The sequence below is a fragment of the Carassius gibelio genome, chromosome A22, assembly GCF_023724105.1.
Source record: "Carassius gibelio isolate Cgi1373 ecotype wild population from Czech Republic chromosome A22, carGib1.2-hapl.c, whole genome shotgun sequence".
Lineage (NCBI taxonomy): Eukaryota > Metazoa > Chordata > Actinopteri > Cypriniformes > Cyprinidae > Carassius > Carassius gibelio.
The window spans coordinates 1,492,276-1,512,239 of record NC_068392.1 but is presented as its reverse complement, the minus strand read 5'-3'; the positions used below and the strand labels follow the sequence as shown (position 1 = coordinate 1,512,239).

The 19,964-nt window shown below is 36.9% G+C and overlaps 1 protein-coding gene across 2 annotated transcripts; it reads right to left on the bottom strand.

The window, feature by feature from the left end:
* Positions 1–2,449: 2,449 nt before the first annotated feature.
* Positions 2,450–19,742, bottom strand: LOC127943116 (calcium/calmodulin-dependent protein kinase type 1D-like). Of its 2 annotated transcripts, XM_052539307.1 has the most exons (15): positions 17,463–19,742; positions 10,917–11,028; positions 10,414–10,548; positions 9,117–9,218; positions 6,448–6,573; positions 5,630–5,704; positions 5,404–5,542; positions 5,203–5,326; positions 5,042–5,117; positions 4,851–4,963; positions 4,591–4,669; positions 3,796–3,883; positions 3,414–3,721; positions 3,054–3,157; positions 2,450–2,973 (listed from the first exon to the last, which is right to left on the bottom strand). In XM_052539307.1, the coding sequence occupies exons 4-14, from the start codon at positions 9,200–9,202 to the stop codon at positions 3,085–3,087; spliced, it is 1,287 nt and encodes a 428-aa protein (XP_052395267.1). In that variant the 5' UTR covers positions 9,203–9,218; positions 10,414–10,548; positions 10,917–11,028; positions 17,463–19,742; the 3' UTR covers positions 2,450–2,973; positions 3,054–3,084. The 2 variants fall into 2 exon arrangements, with proteins under 2 accessions (XP_052395267.1, XP_052395268.1); XM_052539308.1 differs by lacking the exon at positions 10,917–11,028 and having other exon boundaries at positions 10,414–10,543.
* Positions 19,743–19,964: the final 222 nt, after the last annotated feature.

The window sequence follows — 19,964 nt, the reverse complement described above, 5'->3', positions numbered from 1 at the left end:
CTCTATTTTGTTCTATTTTATTATGAAATGCAATGTTAAAGAAAGAAAGGCAAGATCCCATTATAATTCCCTAGCAACAATCAGTAACACTTAGTAACAAACATTAACTTCACCCACAACCTCCCATAAGATTCTAGCAACGCCCTGGCAACGACCCAGAACACTTTAATAACCACGTAAAATAACCTAACAACTCCCTGGCAACCAAAAATAATACTCCTAGCAACGCCCTGGCAACCACCCAGAACACCTTAGTAGCCTCATAAAATAACCTAGCAACGCCCTGGCAACCAACAATGATACTCTTAGCAAGCCCTGGCAAGCACCCAGAACACTTTAGTAACCATGTAAAATGACTTAGAAACGCCCTGGCAACCAACAATTCAAGTTTATTTGTATAACGCTTTTTACAATACGAATCATTGCAAAACAATGATACTCTTAGCAACGCCCTGGCAACCACCCAGAACACTTTAGTAACCACGTAAAATAACCTAACAACTCCCTGGCAACCAACAATAATACTCTTAGCAATGCCCTGGCAACCACCCATTACTCACTATAACTTCCCTGGCAATGACCCAGATCACCCTAGCAACCACCCATAACACCCTAGCAACACTCTGTCGATTACCCAGAACACCTTAGTGACCACATTAAACACATTAGCAAGTCACAACCACCTAAAACACCCACGTAACTCCCTGGAAACAACAAAAAACATCTTAGCAACTCCCCGGCGACAGTTCACGGTACCCTAGCAACAGGCTAGCAACCACCCACAATAGCTAGGAAATGCCTGGTCAACCACCCATCACCCCAGCTATCATCCACAAGCCAATCAGAGTCTTACATTAGTATTATAAGCATGATGTTCCTGTGGCTCAAGTGGTAGAGCATTGCGTTAGCAGCAGAAGGTTGTGGGTTCGATTCAAAGGGAAGTACGTTAGGTAAAAAATGTTAGCCTGAATGAACTGTAAGCTGCTTTAGATAAAAGCATCTGCTAAATGCATAATATGAGTTCAGTCATGAGTGTGAGAGGCTAGAAATTCCAGAGTGAAAGTCAAAAATAATCAGATTATTTAGAACATCGACCAGCAAAACAAGCTGTTAGGGATTGTGAGGCTGGACTTTCCCACGGTTCTTAAAGAGACGGCGTCTAACTGGACATCTGAACACACTCACATTATATCGGATCAAACATACATTTGTATTAGTCACCAACTTCAGTGAGTCACTGTGAATGTGGTTGCTTCCAGAATCAAGCAAGGAGGTGAAAATAAGCTCCATTAAATGTGTTGTGTAAATCCTGCTGTGATGTTCCAGACGTGTGTGAACGTGCAGCACTGGATCAGAAGAGCACAGAAGCTGCAGACACAACACAAACACATTCAGCAGATTCCACAGGAGGAACATCTGCTCTCTCACACACACACACACACACACACACAGAAAGAGAGAGAGAAACAATCTCTCTCTCTCTGACATACACACACACACACACACACTCTCGCTCTCTCTCTCTCTGTCTCTCTCTCTCACACACACACAAACACTCACTCTCTCTCTCACACACACACACACTTTCTCTCTCTCTCTCTCACACACACACACACACAGTGAGAGAAACCCTCACACACACTCTCTCTCTCACACACACACCCACACTCATATAAACTCACACAAGTATATACTGTATGTGTGTGTATTTATATATAAATATACACAGTACACAAACATAGTATGCAAACAAAAACATTTATTTTGGATCGGATTAATCGCGAATACTAATGAATAATAAACTAATAAATACTCATAAAATTAAATTATTTATTTGTAATTAATTAATTTATTAATACACATAAATGAATATATATAACCTATTATATTAACTCAGTGTCTTTTTATATATTTATTAATTATTTGCATAAATTAACATGGCAACAGATTGTAAATTGTTAAAATATGGTGTAATTTATTGATTTGTAATTTAGTAAATTAGAAAAACAAATAATATTTACATTTATAATATTTAATTATATTTATTTATAAATCAAGTGAGTTAATGATTCAGTGATTCATTCATGAATGAATTGGTTGACTGAATGATTCAAAGACAGTGCTACCTACTGGCAGTTTTAGTTTTATATTAAAAAAACACAATAATCTAACACTTACACAACACAATAATGACTTTGATTGATATGCAATTAATTTGAGATTCATTAGAATAATTAATCGACACATTGTGTTATTAGATAAAATTCTGAATGACTTGACAGCCCTAGTACAGGCACTGCAGAAGGAGGCGGAGTCTCTGATGACGGACACCAGCGACATCATGCAGGCTCTGAAAGGTATTGTCTACTACACACCCATCCCATAATGCTAAGCACAAACATCCTGACAATGGCACTTAAACACAGATTAATTCTCCAGGACATTACACTGGTGTGTAAATAGCTTTATTTTATGTATTTTAATACAAAGATACAGCAGCGTGTTTATGGGGTACAGCAGGGCTCTGTGCTGATACCGACTTAATAAGCCCCTAAATAACACATTAAATCATCTTATATGCATTTATAAGACATAAATATTATGAATACAACAGTGAGCATGAGTTTGAAATAAGAAAATAAGATTGAAATTAAAAACACTCAAACCCGCCGTCGCTCGCAGTAAAACAGTGGCACACGTGATCTGCCCTTCCCATGATGCATTGGCATCGGCCCAAATGCAACTATCGTACATGTACTGTATATACGGAAAATAATACAATAAACCTGCCTTGTCCTGAATTCCTGAGATAAATGACACTCTCAATCTGCTTGAAATGACAGAAGTAACACTTTCACTAGTGAGAGATGAAGATCTGAGACGCAGACATGTGTGCGATTGGCACTCGTGTGGATCCGACGTCCCGAAACGTCCATGAAGAACACACACTTGATCATCCTACGAGCGCAGGATCTGAGAGAAACACAGAAGAGGGATGTCACACACCTTCACTGTCACAGGACGCTCAAAGCGGCAGCCTGAGCCCTACTCACTTCATTTGACTGACAGCTGTCAATCAGCCCATCACATCACAGAGCAAACCCCAGTCTGCAGTGACTGGCCCCGCTCATCTGTGCAACACGTCACTCTGTCTGATCTGAAACAGAGAGAGAAAACAATCATTTTATAATTTAATTAATCAACCAATTACATAAATATTTTCTAGTCTTCAAACACAATAAATTGCAATATAGTTTAAAATATCAATATTTATAAGCATTTTTTTTTTTGCATTAATTTTATACTTATATACAAAGGCATCATCAAAATGTTGGACGAATCTCAATTACAGATATACGTAATTAAAAACAGATCAATTGATAGACTGATATAATTCGGGGGGGGGGTTGCACCTGTTGGCGGCGCTGGGTAGTTCGGACTCGGAGCAGTACACGTGTTGCCCCGTCTCACAGATGACCAGTGCGTGCATCGGCTCACTGTTACAGGCCTTGAGCGGGCCCCGGCCCCTGCTGACATCAGCTTGAGGTGACAGGGTCATGTGACTGCACGAGGGGTTCCCATTGGTGTCCAGCTCATCCGAGGGCGGGCCGGGGGACGAGACGTCCAGCACCTGGATCAGTGGAGCGGGGGCCGGAGGGTCAGCGTGGGCCAGCTGCAGACGCCGCATGTGACTGACCACCACCGTCGCATTAATGACTCGCTGAAACACATGCACGGTCAATAATTCAGAATTCATGCACAGAACGAGAGAATAGATGATCTGCCCTCTCTCACCTTCCACTTGGATTTGGCAAAGGTTTTCTGAATCTGTTCACCGACGGACTGAATGATGTTGTTATTGTGCGCCGTGTCTCCAATGATCCTGCACACACAGACCAGCCACATTCATTCATCATACAGCATGTTGATTCAGAAATCTGATTACTTATTTATCAAGCTGCATGTTTTTATGCATTAGTTTAACAACTTATACAATGTTTTTGCATGAATCAGTGTTTATGCACAAGTTATTATAAAATTATTTGTGAATCTTAATGCATGTTTACTGTATATATTAGTCTGTTTATACATGCACAAGTATGTTGATTCATCGTGACTTATGTTTATTCATAAAACAGCATGCTTATTTTAGAAATAAATGTTTATTTATAAAACTGTATACTTATGAATCCGCATGCTTAATAAATAAACTTTGATTTAAGGATTAGTCAAAAAATGTTTAAAAAAAAATATTCATAAATATGTATACTCGATTATGAACCTGCCTGTTTTATGCATTAGTTTTCTTATTCATGCATATGAATGTTTATTGACGATACAGTAAGCCTTTTTCATAAATCATAAATTTTCATTCATCAAAATATGCATGCTTATGATTGATCATTATATCAGAATTATATTTATATTATTATATAGGTTGTTTATTTGTTTAACCATTATTTAAACATTAAATGTAGTCTGTTTTTTTCCATGCTTCACTACATCTGTTCATAAAAACATTTTTTTGTTCATGTTTATTCATGTAAAACAGTACTGAGAATCTCTGAGATGTGGTGTCGTGTTTCTCACCATGCATGACTGAGCGCTTGTTCAGTGGTGAAGCGTTTATTAGGGTTTTTCTCCAGCATGTGCCTGACGAAGTCCTTCGCTGCAAAAATCAAAAGTAGAGAGAGTTACATCACAATTATTCAATTATTCAGGCATAGAAATATATGCCTGAAGAATCTCTACAGGAGTTGATGTTGTAATGCAGCTGATGGCCTCCAGGTGGCAGTAATGTCTTTTCATGTTTATGAGGCTTCTGCGTCTGCAAAGTGTCTGTGACACACCTGACTCAGAAATGTCGTCCCAGTACGGAGAGTGGAAGGCGTATTCAGCCTTCATGATTTTTGAGAACAGGCGTGTTTCGTTCTCCTCATAAAACGGTGGGTAGCCGCTCAACCTAAACAAAAACATAAGTGATCGAAGGAAAAAACAAACTGAATGTCTCCCAGAAGAGTCTAGATGAACCCAGACTCACAAGATGTAGGTTATGACACCGATAGACCAGCAGTCCACAGCTTTACTGTACGGTTTCTGAGCCAGAACCTCTGGAGCTGAGGAGAAACACCAGAATCGTGAACATTAGACGCAACTAAATGGAAATGCAATGATGTTTTGGTTGTGTAAAACTATTCATACCAACATATCCTGGTGTTCCACAGGCTGTGGACATCACGCCGTGATCAGCCATCTTGGACAGGCCGAAGTCAGTGATCATGATCTTGGCGTTCTCATCTGGACTGTAGTACAGCAGGTTCTCAGGCTACGGATGGACAAAACCACGCCGGTTAATGATATTTCATTATAAAACTGAATTGCTAGAAGATCGTCCTCTCTTACCTTCAGGTCTCTGTGGACGATGCTGTTCTGATGCAGGTAGGAAACGGCCTCCAGGACCTGTTTGATCACACGGCTGGCGTCTTTTTCTGTGTAAACACCTCGATCCAGAATACGGTCGAAGAGCTCTCCGCCCGACACCCTTCACACAAAAACACGTTAAAACGACACTAAAAAGCTGTGTGGGTTTGTGTTTGTGTGTATATTTCAATCTTTATCAAACACGTACAGCTCCATGACCAGATAATAGTGCGTCCTCGTTTCGTAGAAATCTTCCAGTCCCACCACATTATCATGCTTTATCCTGAAAGACAGAGAGAGAGAGACTTGGTGTTTAATGCTGGTTTGTAGTGTTTTGTCAGTAGTTTTATGGGCTGTTGTCTGTGGTGTTTAAGAAAAGTTTGTGTTCGTGGTCTGTGGTGTTCGTGGTCTGTGGTGTTCGTGGTCTGTGGTGTTCGTGGTCTGTGGTGTTCGTGGTCTGTGGTGTTCGTGGTCTGTCGTGTTCGTGGTCTGTCGTGTTCGTGGTCTGTGGTGTTCGTGGTCTGTGGTGTTTGTGGTCTGTGGTGTTCGTGGTCTGTGGTGTTCGCATCAATGTTTTTATGTCAGTAGTCTTTTGTGGTAGTAGTCTGTGATCATGTCTGTTTTGTTGTGAACGATGTTTATGTTTACGGTCTGTAGCCAGTCTGTAGTGTGTTTCACAGTCTTTGGTGTTTATGGTCTGTCGTGTTTGTGGTCTGTGGTGTTCGTGGTGTGTAGTGTGGGTGTTATTGGTCGGTGGTGTTTATGTTAATGGTCTGTGTTATTTATGGTCTGTAGTGTTTGTGATCATATTTTTGATCTGAGTGTTTATTTCAATAGTCTGTGATGTTTATGGTCTGTAGTGTTGGTGATATTGGGCTGTGGTCTTTATGTTTATCGTCTGTGCTTTCCGTGACAATGACCTGTGATGACTATGTTTGTGATTTGAGTGTTTATTTTACAGGTCTGTACTGTTTTTCTTAGTGGTCTGTAGTGTCAGTGCTACTGGTCTGTGTTTTTTTCTTGTACCTCTTCAGCACTTTGATCTCGTTCTCGAGGTTCGAGTGGTGCAGCTGTTTTTTCTTCACGCACTTTAGGGCGTAGAAATTCCCGGTCTTTCTCTCTCTCACCAGGTAGACTTCAGAAAACGAGCCCCTGCAGAAACAATTAAAGGGATATGAACATTTTAACCCCATAAACAACAACAGAATCTTTTCTGTAGTATGTGAAGCTCTAAATGTTGGCTTCCCAGTGAGCTTTAAGTTCAGTGCATGGAGATCAGTGCTAATCCATCGGCACAAGGCCGTGCTGTGTGTGTCCAGCCTGTTACAGTGAAGACTTGAACCCACCCTGTCCATCTTGAGTCCACCTGTCCCATGAATAACTCTCCTAGGAGGAGGATTAGTGTGTGTTATATAAGAGGCCCAGTGCTGCCCCTCATGACTGATTACCCACAATGCCTTTAATCCAGAACACCCTAGCAACCACCCAGAACAGCTTAGCAACATGTTCTCACCATGCTTGGCACATTCTCAACCCATCTATGTGTGAACACAGACTCCTACAGCAGAGATTATTACACTAGTCTCAGTTTGGCCATTGCCAACTAATGAGTGGGTGATTCTCCAAACGTGCTGTAATCAACATAAATGTGTCCAGGATCCAATTAAAGCACTCATTCTATAAGTTCTGACAATTTTACAGAAATCGGTCTATAACCTTAACAGAACTAGCAAAGACTCGTAAGATTTAGTTCTCTTCTGAATGCAAATATGTCCCTGTGGAGTAGCTCAGTAAACCCACTTACATTCACCGCTCAGTAATCCTTTAATTGAGCAGTGTCAGGATGTTCTCTGATGTCTGTGTCTCATTCACGGGCAGATGAAGATTAACAGAGAGAGAGACGCACTGACGCTGACACGCTCAACAAACTACTGACAAACATCTCTGAATATCAACTTACAGATCATTCAAAACCCTTCATGACTCATAAAGTCAAACAATATCTCATAAAGCTGTGTAAAGCTTTATAATGCCTCGTAAAGATTCACCCATTAATTCATCTCTGTTCCTCACAAAGATTTGTAACGCCTCATACTGCCTTCATAATACTCCAGATTATTTTAGCACCTCATAATATTCCAAAATGTTTTACAATAATTCATACAACTTCATATGAGTTTATGATGCCTCATATTGTTTCACACCATTTCATAACGCTCCATAAAGATTCATAACACTTTGTAATGCTTCATAACAACTAATTATGCTTTATATCGTTTCTTAATCCTTCGTATTGGCTCATAGTGGTTCAGTATGCCTTGTGAAGCTTCTTAACCCCTTATAGTGCTCTATAAAGCATCATAACCCTTCATAAAGTGGCATTATATTGTCTCTTTAGGCTTCATAGCATAGCTACATTGGACCACTTTATAATGCTTCGTAATGACTCATAAAGCTTCATAACACTTCACGATCTCATTTAATGGTTCAGCAATGCAATAAATGCTTCTTAAAACACCTTTTAGTCCCCCATATTTCATAAAGAATGAGATCTTACAGTGCTTCTTAAAGCTTTATAACATTTCGGAACAGTTTGGTTCATAAAACTTCATAGCACTGCTTCATAATGATTCATTATGCCTTACAATTTTTTTTACAACTTATAGAGTTCCATGAAGCTTCATACACTGCTTTGAAATGCTTCATATCCCCCAATAAAGATCAATTTAATTCACAATGCATCACAGTTAATTCAGTACAATCTTACAAAGCTTCGTAATCTCTTATAGTGCTCCATTATGCCTTACTACCCTTCATAAAGTGTCACAAGAGCTTACATATGTATAAAACTTTATAATGCTTTATAACACTTTCTAATACTATAACTTGTCCCATAAAGCTTTATAACATCTCATAATGCTTCATAAAGCTGCATAGCCCTATTACAGAGCCTCATTTAATTGTTCGGTATTGCCTTACAATGCATTGTAAAAAAAAATTTAGTGCTCCATAAAGCTTCATTAAATTTCATAAAGTTTCATAGTGCCTCATAATGTTTTATAACCCTTCATAATGTGTCATAAGAGATAAAAGTGCCTCGTAAAGCTTCATAACATTTCAAAGAGCTTATAATGCTTCCTAACAACTCATAATGCTCCATAAAACTGCATTAATTCTCATAATGCTTCATAACACTTCATACTGTAACACTTCACAATGCCTCCTACCGGCTCACTTTACAATGCTTTATAACACCTTTCAGTTCCCTTGCAATTACAATGTATTAAGCTTCATAACACCTTATAATGCTTCATAACCCTTCACAGAGATAACAGTCCCTCTCACAGCCTAATAACAGTTCAGAAAGCTTTGTAACGCTTCATTAGATTTCAGAAGACTTGGTCTCATCTCATAATGCTTCATGAAGCTTCATAACACCTCACAACGCCCAACAGTGGCCTGTAATACTCTGTCTCACTGCAAACCGGCTCCTGCAGGTATTTCTCAATAGGAGCCAGAGGATGAAGGGCTTCATTGATGAAGATGTCCCTGGGCCTCAATCCGTTAATCTGTGTGTCTCTCAGTGCTGTCCTCTGAGAGCTAAAGCTGCTGATCCTGTAATAGCGCTCAAGTTTCTGACTTCTGACTCAGCACACTACATCTGCTCAGAAAACATCAGCGTGTTCGGTACTTACGAGCCCAGAACTTCCTTGAAGTCGAATATGTCCTTGATGTTGCTGGTGATTTTCTTCCAGCTGCAGTCGATCTCCTTCCGACCCATCGTCACAATCTGATTCCTGCAGAAGACACATCTTAATTCAGCACATGTGTGTCTTCACACTCCTAATCCTGCAGAAGTCTGACTCGACTCTTATATAAATGAGAAGCGCGCGTTAATCTCTGACCTTTGACCTCTCTATGTAGGTTATTGCATTAACTCTCACACTGAGATCTGAAGAAAAACTGACTCATGATCAACAGCTACTCATTAAATCAAATCACTGTAGAAAAAGTTTCTGTTCAAACGAACTAAACTAAAAATGCTTTAGTGGTATTTCACGGTAACACTTTATAAAAAGGTTTCATTTGTTCACATTAGTTAACTATATAAGTTAACATGAACTAACATTAAAGAATGTTTTTACAGCATGTATTACTCTTAATTCAACATTAAATAATACAATATTAAAATCATAAAATTATTTTCACCAAACTGTAAAAAGTTGTATCCTGCTGTTGTTACCTATAAAAGTATTTATTTAACCCTTAAAAATTGTTGGTAAAACCTAAAAGTTATTTAAGTTTGTTCAGTGATGCTAAATATTTTTAATTTACTTTTTTTAGGTTACCTTTTTTCAGTGTAACTAACAGTAACAAATATCAATATTTCAATAATTTAAAAATAAATATTGCATAAAATAGATTTAAAAAATAAAATTTTTCACTTAGAAGATGCTGGTACATTTCACAATTCACAATTAATTACAAAGAAATGTCAAGCAACAATTAATGATTGCAACTAATTAAGGAAACATTTGAATTGAATTAAACATGAAATTAAAGCAACAAAAAACGAAATCAGTACTTGTAAACTACTTTTTTTTTTTTTTTTTTTTTACAGTGTAGCTAATGCATTAATTCATGTTCACAAATGAGACCTTAATGCAAAGTGCTACCAATATCACAATAACTTTACTTAATAACATTAACAGATATTGTTTCATTATGTGACGTTAAACAGTTAAATGGTTACCGCGGATTTCAATAATAAAGGACAGTAATACACTTTAACTGATGTATTTTCATATAGAGCCTATTCAAAACTGAACAACAATCGGTCTGCTCGTTATTTTATCATATTTATTAATGATTATCATTTACATTAAACTTTAACGTGTAACTGTCAAAATATTCACAACAGTCGAGACACTGAGTTCAGAAGTAGCCAGAAGCATCAGTGATTATGTGAATGAATGTGAAGAAGTGTCTTACCTGGAGCGCTCGGGAGCTGTGAGACGCACCTGTCGAGCGTCTGTCTACCTTCTCGCTCTCGCGCTCCGGGGGCGGGGCGAGGCCGAGGCGCGTGACGTCACCCGCCGGGATTACAAACAAAGCACAAGAGCTGCGCTTAATAATAAAAAAAAAATAATAATAAAAAACAAATACCAAGAGCATCGCTTGAAGTTAAAGACGCAAACAATGAGGATCTTTGTGTTTTATGATAAAAAAACAACTTTGGGAAGTTTTTTGTATTTAGTTAATTTACTCCAGCATCTCCGACTGTTTTACAATTGCAAAAATGCAATGCTTTGATATGTGTGTGCGCGCTTTCCATGTAAAATAATAATAATTGAATGAATAGAATCACTCATTTAGTTAATAGATTATGTTGTTGATTTAATTTATGAAAATTAAACAATCAAAAGCATCTAAAAGTTCGGTAAATGCAAATGTTCGAGTAAATGCAAAAATGTTATAACATGCACATGACTCACCTGTGTGACCAGGTGAGCACTGAATCTTTTAAATGATTGTTTTATAATCTAATATAGTTTTGCATCATGCATGAGTTCATGCTGAGTGTGTTTATCCTCTGCTAGCTCATATCTGTTGATAATAAAGTGTTAGAAGTGGTCACAGAGAGTGTTAGTGAAGCACATGAAGACACATGAGTCTCAGCACATGCTGTGTTACATCACCAGATCACTTCACAGCTGCTGTGGTGTCTGCCTTCACAGTATATCCTCACAATACAGACACACACATCACCATCTGCTATTACACAGGAGCTCAATAATAATCGTTATATAACATAAACTCTTCTTTTTGAGGGATTAATCAAATTCTTGTATTCTTAATTTTACCAATTATTACAATCAGATAATATTTTTAAAAACATTAGTTAAATTAATTTATCTTTTCTGATTCCGATTCAATAGGCCTACTTCAAATATTTTGGAAAACAATTGTTTTATAAACATATAATACTATATAACATAATTAAAATAAGTGTAATGTAATTCATGCAATATTTTCTGTGATGCTCCACAGTGTTTTTCAAAGACGAAAAAGTTTTAAAAACCACAAAATCTAAATAATTAAAACATGATCTACATAATTCCAATATAAAATAAACAAATCATTATCTAGCATAATAATTTAATTAATATAATTATTAAAAATAATATTGTTATTATTAATTACATTAATACAATTTGACTGTCATGTGCATTGTTTTGTAAAGTCTATAAGTTGATTATGAAATCAGACTTTCAGGAAAAAAAATCAAATCAAGAAAACAAATAATTAATAAATATTAATCTTAAAGGCGATGGTCTTCGTCTGTCTTTATCTACACACAGTTTCAATACTTCAAAACAAATAATAATAATAATTATATTTGCATTATTTTCTGCCGTGCACGGTGTTTTTCAGTCAAAATAGACTTAAAAATATTAAATACAAAAAATTTTTTTTACAATAAAACCATTAAATCAACAACAACTACAAAAATTCACTAATAAATATTTATCCTAAAGATAATCATTTGCATATATAATAAGTCAGATAAATATTTCCCCTAAAGATGATCAATATAGTTCACTGATACAGATTTCCTTTGTCTTTATCAGCAGTAGAAGTTAGTTTAAAAACGATTTCAGCTCCTGTGAGCAGGTTTAATCCGGTTAAAATTAGCTTCCCAGAAAACAGAGAGCACTTCCTGATCTCGTTTCTCATGCTGAGCTGTGATTGGCTACTCAGCAGGATGTGGGCGGGATTAAGAAGCCCTGAGATACACAGGACAGGAAACTGAACAGCTGTGATTTATTTCAAGAAGCCAGTGAAAACCCATTAGCAAATGTCTGCAAATGTTTATTCAGAACTTCAGCAGAATGATGATGAGAGTTTAATCTAACCCAGATCAGGTTCATTTGATACCGCTATTATTCAATTAGATGGATGTTTTCATTCATAAACTGCATTAAGTTCCCTTAATAAATATTAATATCTCTCACTGAGATGTCCAGTATATTCATTACAAGAACAAACCAAAGAAAATAAAAGCAGTGTGAAATGAGCAACACTGCACATTTCAGAAGCTTCTCAACGTCTCTGTTATTAGTGTCATTAATCTGTATTAAGGACACAGGTGTGGAGCCACATTCACAAAGCTTTCAGTGAACTGAACACTGTAATCCAGTTAAGTTGATCTGCTGTGCTCAGTTATGAGTGAATCAGTGAGTGTAAATACTGCCATCAGATGGAAACCCAGTCCATTACTCTCAGTCCAAACCACCAAAGACAGAAAATATCTCTTCATTGGTGATTCAGTCACCACAGAATGCTCATTTTGACCTAAACCAATCCTTTCTGGTGGATTTTACTTGGGGGGTCACAAAAGGTGCCAAAAAACACCTTGACCCCCCATTTGAACACTCAAAAAAATGACTCTTTGGCTGAACATGATTCTTTCATGGACAGTGGTTCCACATGTTTGTACCATGTTATTTGGACAAGAATAAATCAAGTTATAAGGACATGTCTACTTTTAGTTGAGTTTACTCAGTTTGCTTTAGTTCATCCTTCATGAAATATCTGAGTAGAGATAATATGTTTACATCAAGTAGAACCACTGTCCATGCAAGTTTAGAGTTATAAAAACATTAGCAAGTAAGATATAACTTTTCTTTACACATGATGTTAGTTGTTTGCAGTTTAAGGATGTTATTATGTGTACATCATGCACTAGCACTCTCATTAAAGTTGCTTTTTTCAAATTAAGTATTTTAGACTTTCTTTCAACCAGGTCCTCAACCCAACCACAAGCTCCACACTTCACCACAATGGTAACTCGCACCAAATACACCAATATAAAGTATTTTAAAATGCCCACATAATAGAGCATTAGACATGAAAAAGTCTCCTTATTATCACTTTTTACTAAAAACTGCATAAAATAACACTTTATTTCAACATTTTCTCTCCCCATATCCAGTCCTGTGCAAAGCATGATGGGAAGTGTAAAACTTATTTTGAAGTACTTGATTGAAACATGTTCTTTCAAAATGAAAACTTTATGTTAAACCAGCGAGTGACAGTTTTAAGTCAGTTTAACATGACACAATCATGTTGAAATGAAAAATAGCCAAAATGGCATTAATTCAACATGAATTGTTCAGGTAAAGTGAACAAAACTGAAAATTCTTTTTTTTGAGTGAACCCCCCCACCCTCTTGCTGATTATAAAAATATTTATATCCGGGATAAAGATTAAAAAATGTTTCTCTTCAAACTACGCACAACAATAAATAATTTTTTCGACATTTATTCGTACACTGAACCGAGAACCGTTTCTGTCAGACGCGTCTGATTCGTGAACCGAGGAGCTGATGATACTGTGCATGTGTGATTCAGTGTGAAGCAGACCGACACACAGAGCGTCTGAACTGAACTGATTCTTTTGGTGATTGATTCTGAACTAATTCTGTGCTAATGTTAACCGAAGGCTTGAATGAAGGGTAGTCATCGCGAATGACATCACATCGAGCACAAAAGAACCGGTTTTGTTTTTTTTCAACCGGTTTATTTGATCGAATAGTCCAAAAGAACCGGTTCACTTGAGAACCTGCTCCTTTGCACCTTAAGTGATAACCGATTTTTTTTGTAAACATTCCCTTTTGTGAATGCCTGCCCAATTCACAATCATAATATTAGTACAATTTATTAATAATAATTCATTCTCAGCGAAGTGATTTTGATGTTTATTTCCTTATTATTATTTTACAAGGACGATGTGATGTGAGAACATGCAGATATGTTGTTTATATTTCTGTGTGTGGAAGTAACACTAGCGAGCTGTTTGATGGGTCTGGTCTTTATGTTATTTGACTAAACTTTTATTATATAACAGTACTTATTTATTTATTACGTTGAGTGCCTTAAAAATAATTATCACAACACTGGTAAGGCTTATTCAGATTTTCTCATTCTCTGAATTATCATTATAAAAATAAAAACAATTCAGAAATTAATTATATAATTATATTTTAAATGTGACGCAAATATTTTTTTTTTCTAAAATAGCAACAGTGTTTACGCCAACAAGACCACTTTAGCCTGTAAACTCAATATCTCTCTGGAAATAAATGTAAAAATATCAATGTCAATGAAAAATGCATAATATACCTGACATCAAAGTACAGTGTGAAGGATATGAATAACAAATGTAGCCTGTCATTTGTTTACATTGCAAAGGTGTTCAATTTTAGACAATAAAAACTACAACAGTAATAATATTAATTACTATATTCCAGTGTATCAGTTTTTTTATGTTTTGTATCAATATTTAAGGTGGACTTATTGATTAGGTGCAAGAGTCGTAGTGATGGTTAAAATAATAGATTAATGCTGAAATAGTAAATTGAGCCTTGTTCCTAGTTGGACAGAGAGAGGAAAATAATAGATCAGATGAGGAGATGGAGATAGAGGAAGAAAAAGAGGGAAATGTAGAGGCACGAGTGACAGAAAGAGAGCGGGGAACAGTAAGGCAGGAGACAGAGGCTGGTGAGAAAGAGGCACAAGTGTTTTCTATAGTTTTTACTATAACCGCTGTTCTTAATTATTCTGTGGAACAGAGAAGAAAAAGCCATCAGGTTGGGACAATTTAAGACTTCAGTTTCTAATCCCAGAGCTATTATTATTTTAAAATTAAAATAGTCTTCTATATTGTTTCTTTTTCAAAACTGCATCACAGCATTTGCTGCTGTATCAATACATAATCATCCATATCTATACGTGAATCAGCAAGGAATTTATCACAATTTATTGCTGTATTGATATTTTGAACAGCTCCATTTAAAGCCTTGTTCCATGTGCCCCTTTTATACTTTGAGCACCTGCCCCTCCAAAGGTCTCTGCACGGCCCTGTTCGCGAATGCGCTATGAACTCCCGAACTGACTCAAATGATTCGCGAACCCGCTTTATCACAGATGATTAGATACTCACCTACTGTCTTGCTGGTAAGTTATGTGTTAATGTCTGTCTTTTAGAGATTTTTCCACATTTTCCTGATATGAATCCCATGCATTAGGTGTGTTATATATGTTTTTATTCTAATAAAAAAGCGTTTTCTGAAACATGTAAGTGCAAATGTAGTTTGGCCTACTACGCTGCTGAAATTTAATGTTGGTCATTATGGTGGAACTTAATATTTAATAACAAATATTTTCTGAAGTGGTACTTGGTATAGAAAGTTTGAGAACCAATGGTTTAAAGAAATGGTATAAAATGAAATCCTGCTTTTTAAGAACTTTTCAGTAAACCATTTCTTCTTTCCCCTTGTAGAGTCATCGAGGATCCAGTTTATTCTTGAAACATTGGTAAGAAATTGTTCATCTGCTACATTGCACTGTCACTTCTGCTAGAGATGCTTTGACCTTTTGTGATAGGTTTTGATTGTACTTCGTTTAATAAAAATGTACTTAATTTGATTTGACTTGTTTTTCTACACTGTAATGTTAGTGTTCTGATTAAAACAGTGTAACTGGGGGCTCTGAAAACACTGCTTATGAATAATTTGTGAAATGTAAACTTTCATCTGAATACATTTAATAAATGTTTAATGAATAGTGTTGTCCACTTTGTTTCCAACTCCACTGTTACTGAACTGTAAAGTGAAAATATTGTGTGATTTATTTTGCATTCAGTTTTCAGGTAAATATATTTGACAATATCAAAGTTATTGTGAAACGTTGTGAACATGCCTAAACTCACTGGTTAAATCTTATGTGTCCTCCAGAAGTTTGCGCTCTGCAAGTGAACGACTCCTTGTGGTGCCATCCCAAAGAAGTTCACAATCACTCTCACGGATCTTTTCCTGGACTGTGTCCAGCTGGTGGAATGACCTCCCAATCTCTTTACTCATTTTCAAGAAACATCTAAAGACTCATCTTTTTCACCAGCACTTAACCAGCTAATACTATCACTTTTCCTTCTTTTCTTGCCTTTCATATTTAAAAAAAAAAAAAAAAAAATCTGTCTATGTGTTCTGTACTAGACTAACTGAGACTTGTCATGGCACTTCCCATACGAAAAGGTCATATATTCACACATATGTGAAGCACTGTTAAATATATTGAAATATATTTTGAAAATACATAGACTGCCTGTGTGTGTTTACATAGACTATTTGTGAAATTATATTCATGCCTCAAATAACTTTGAATCAATGTGTTTTTGTAGTGCAGCAATGCGTTTAGTTTCTACACTGTTTACCATTTTTAAAGCTATTATTATATTATATTATATTAAATAGATCCTATGTTCTAATTCAGTTTAGGCCTACTATCAACTTAAACAATATGTTATCAAGTGTCTGGACAAGTTTATATGTAAACGCTGTGTAATGTGTTTGATCCGCGCGCGTTGAACATTCGAGGCGCATTTAAACTGGAGTGGAGGGAGTTACCATGGAAACGGGGCAGCAGCTCAACTGACAAGTAGCAAACTTCCTCCTCTCTAACGGTTGTTTTTACTTCTTTCAGGTAAGTTTAGTCCCTAAAATTACACAAATAATACATACAACTTTTACTGACACTTTCTTACATGTAATTGACACGCTACTGTTGAATATTTACTTTACAGAAATGGTTCAGTGTCATTGGGAATAAGTCCATTAGCATCACAACCGTGAGCTAACAGAGGCTAACTATAAGAGGTAAGCTAGCTATAGATTTGAACTCTTCTTTATGAGAGTTTGGGATTTTAATCACATTATGTGTAGAGGAGTGTTTTTAATAGCCTTGTAAACGTTTTGTTGGCAATTTGTTAATGGTTGAATTAAAAAAGCAAATTAATTTAACCTAAAAGTATGCACTTAATTATTGCTGTTAATTAAGGTTGCCAACTGTTCCATATTACATGGAATCATCCTGTATTTAAGGCATCAAAGAAGCATTATGAAAGCTATACAGGCCGCAGTTTGTCCCGTATTTAAAGGGATAGTTCACCCAAAAATCTAAATGATGTCATTAATAACTCACCCTCATATCATTCCAAACCAGTAAGACCTCCGTTTATCTTCTGAACACAGTTTAAAATATTTTAGATTTAGTCCGAGAGCTCTCAGTCCCTCCATTGAAGCTGTGTGTACGGTCTACTGTCCATGTCCAGAAAGGTAAGAAACACATCATCAAAGTAGTCCATGTGACATCAGAGGGTCAGTTAGAATTTGTTGAAGCATTGAAAATACATTTTGGTCCAAAAATAGCAAAAACTACGACTTTATTCCGCATTGTCTTCTCTTCCATTTCTGTTGTGAGAGAGTTCAAAACAAAGCAGTCTGGATATCCGGTTCGCGAATGTAACCAGATCTTTTTTAAACAGTTCACCAAATCGAACTGAATAGTTTTAAACGTTTCGCATCTCCAATACGCATTAATCCACAAATGACTTAAGCTGTTAACTTTTTTAATGTGGCTGACACTTCCTATGAGTTCAAACAAACCAATATCCCGGAGTAATTCATGTACTCAGACATTACACTGACTGAACTGCTGAGGATGTTGCAATTTCAGGAATCTGACGAGAGGACATAGTCTGCCGTAATTGATGAGCTAACATTCTAGCAGCTTTTTCCCCCTGTTCAAAGTATGTGCTACTAGTCTTAAGTAACAGCTCAACAGCGCGGTCCGCAGCCAATGTATTAAATTCTGACTGAGCTGAAGCGTTCCTTATACAACTCAGGACTCGGAGAAATGGCAAACACTGCGTCCAATTGGGCAATGCGATTGGTTAGAGTGACCACTCTCTCCCTCCTCCGCCTTCTATCATAATTCATGTAAGAGATGATTTGACCTCTAATGTAAGCTTTCAACATCTCCCATAAGACAGACGCAGACACATCAGAGGTCCTGTTAGTACTCAACAAATCAATTTGGCTGGATATCATATCAACAAATTTTTTGTCTGACAGTAAGCACGTATTAAGACGCCAAGGGTAGCGTGATCGAACCAAGCCTTTAAACCTAATGTTGAGTGCAACAGGAGAATGGTCTGAGATAACCATTGGTTCATATGAGCAAGAGGTAGAATTGAGACATGGAAGAAATCTATTATCCAATAAAAGATAATCAATCCTTAACTAAAGGCATAGAACGCTCCGCAATAGATCTAAGCTAAAATGAATAGTGCTACCGGAGAGAAAATTGACTTAATAAATAAAATAAAGCTGAACAAAATGTACCTATAGAGTTGTGAAGGTCACATAATCCAAATTAACCCAGACAAATTGCTCTATACATTCAATGAAACCAAAATAACATAGATTTTATCTGTTTAAGCATTAACAACTGATACACCAAAAAAAGGGAGGGGGCGGGTAATATATATATATGTGTATATCCATATACCTACGCATAGCCATAAACAACTGTAGATAACCCAGGGCCAGTATTACAGAACAAATGACCTAATATTATCTACCTGCAATCATTAGACTGATCCTGGACTCACACTGACCACTCTACTTACAGATCTTTTTAACAAAGTCACTGGCCAAAGAGGGGTCTTCAAAACACCACAAAGTGCCATCCGGCATAGTGATTTTAAGTGTGGCGGGGTATAGAAGACCAAACTTGACCTCCAGAAAGGAGCGCAGACTCCATTTTACTGCAGAAAAGGCAGAACGCTTCTTGGTGACAGAGGATGTGAAGTCTGGGAAAACAGAGATCCGTTTGTCCTTGTAAAGGAGTGGGGAAGACTCGCCTGCTCGTCGTAGAATAGTTTTACGAACAAACAAAAATGCAACCCGAATGATAAACGCTCAAGGTTGGGATCCGGTCGCTGGTTTGTTCCGCAGAGAGCGCTGAAAACGATCAAGTAACGGTTTTTCTTCCAGTCCTAGTAGATCGCGCTGCTCTCCTGTTCCGGTGTTTCAGAATCAGGCGGAGGCGCTGTTTTGCGGCCTCCTCTTTGTGTGTCCTGTTTCTGTTGAGTGTTTATCATCTTGTAATGCCTAGGTTGAAATAATTAGTTTAAACTGTCTTCTTACTACAGTAAAAGCAATCGCAAAAAGTTATATTGAAAAAGGTACAACAAAATTAATATAAAAGTCAATTTGCCTCGGAGCTAGTGGAGGACACGTCTACTCTTCACCATACGCCATAGCGCCACCCAAAATCCCATACAGATATTCTAGCTAATAGATTTAATGTTAGTTTAGAATAGCTGACCTTTACTTCGATATTTAAGGTTTATACTCAACATTTTACTAGTGTATGTGTACAGTACTCTTTCAATGTACTCTGCGACATGTTATTGTAAATTTAAATACAGTAATACAAAATGACCACGAAAAACAACCACAAACTGCCATTTAGTGAAGAACTCTTTCAGTTCTCTGAACAACTTTGAGGGCGCCTTCGCCTCCCGACGCTGTCTGTAAAGTTCATCATAAATATCTTGTAAGTGAAAAATCTTCTTTTTTTTATGCAAACCAAAATGTGAGTAATAGCGTTAACGTTAGTTTAGAAGAAGTGCCCGCG

Excerpts from the sequence above, each read along its gene's own strand:
- LOC127943116 (XM_052539307.1), bottom strand. The coding sequence starts at position 9,202 with ATGGGTCGGAAGGAGATCGACTGCAGCTGGAAGAAAATCACCAGCAAC. Across the intron at positions 4,670-4,850 it reads GGACGACATTTCTGAGTCAG|CGAAGGACTTCGTCAGGCAC; the intron begins GTGTGTCACAGA and ends TGATTTTTGCAG. Across the intron at positions 3,722-3,795 it reads TTGCCAAATCCAAGTGGAAG|CGAGTCATTAATGCGACGGT; the intron begins GTGAGAGAGGGC and ends CATGTGTTTCAG.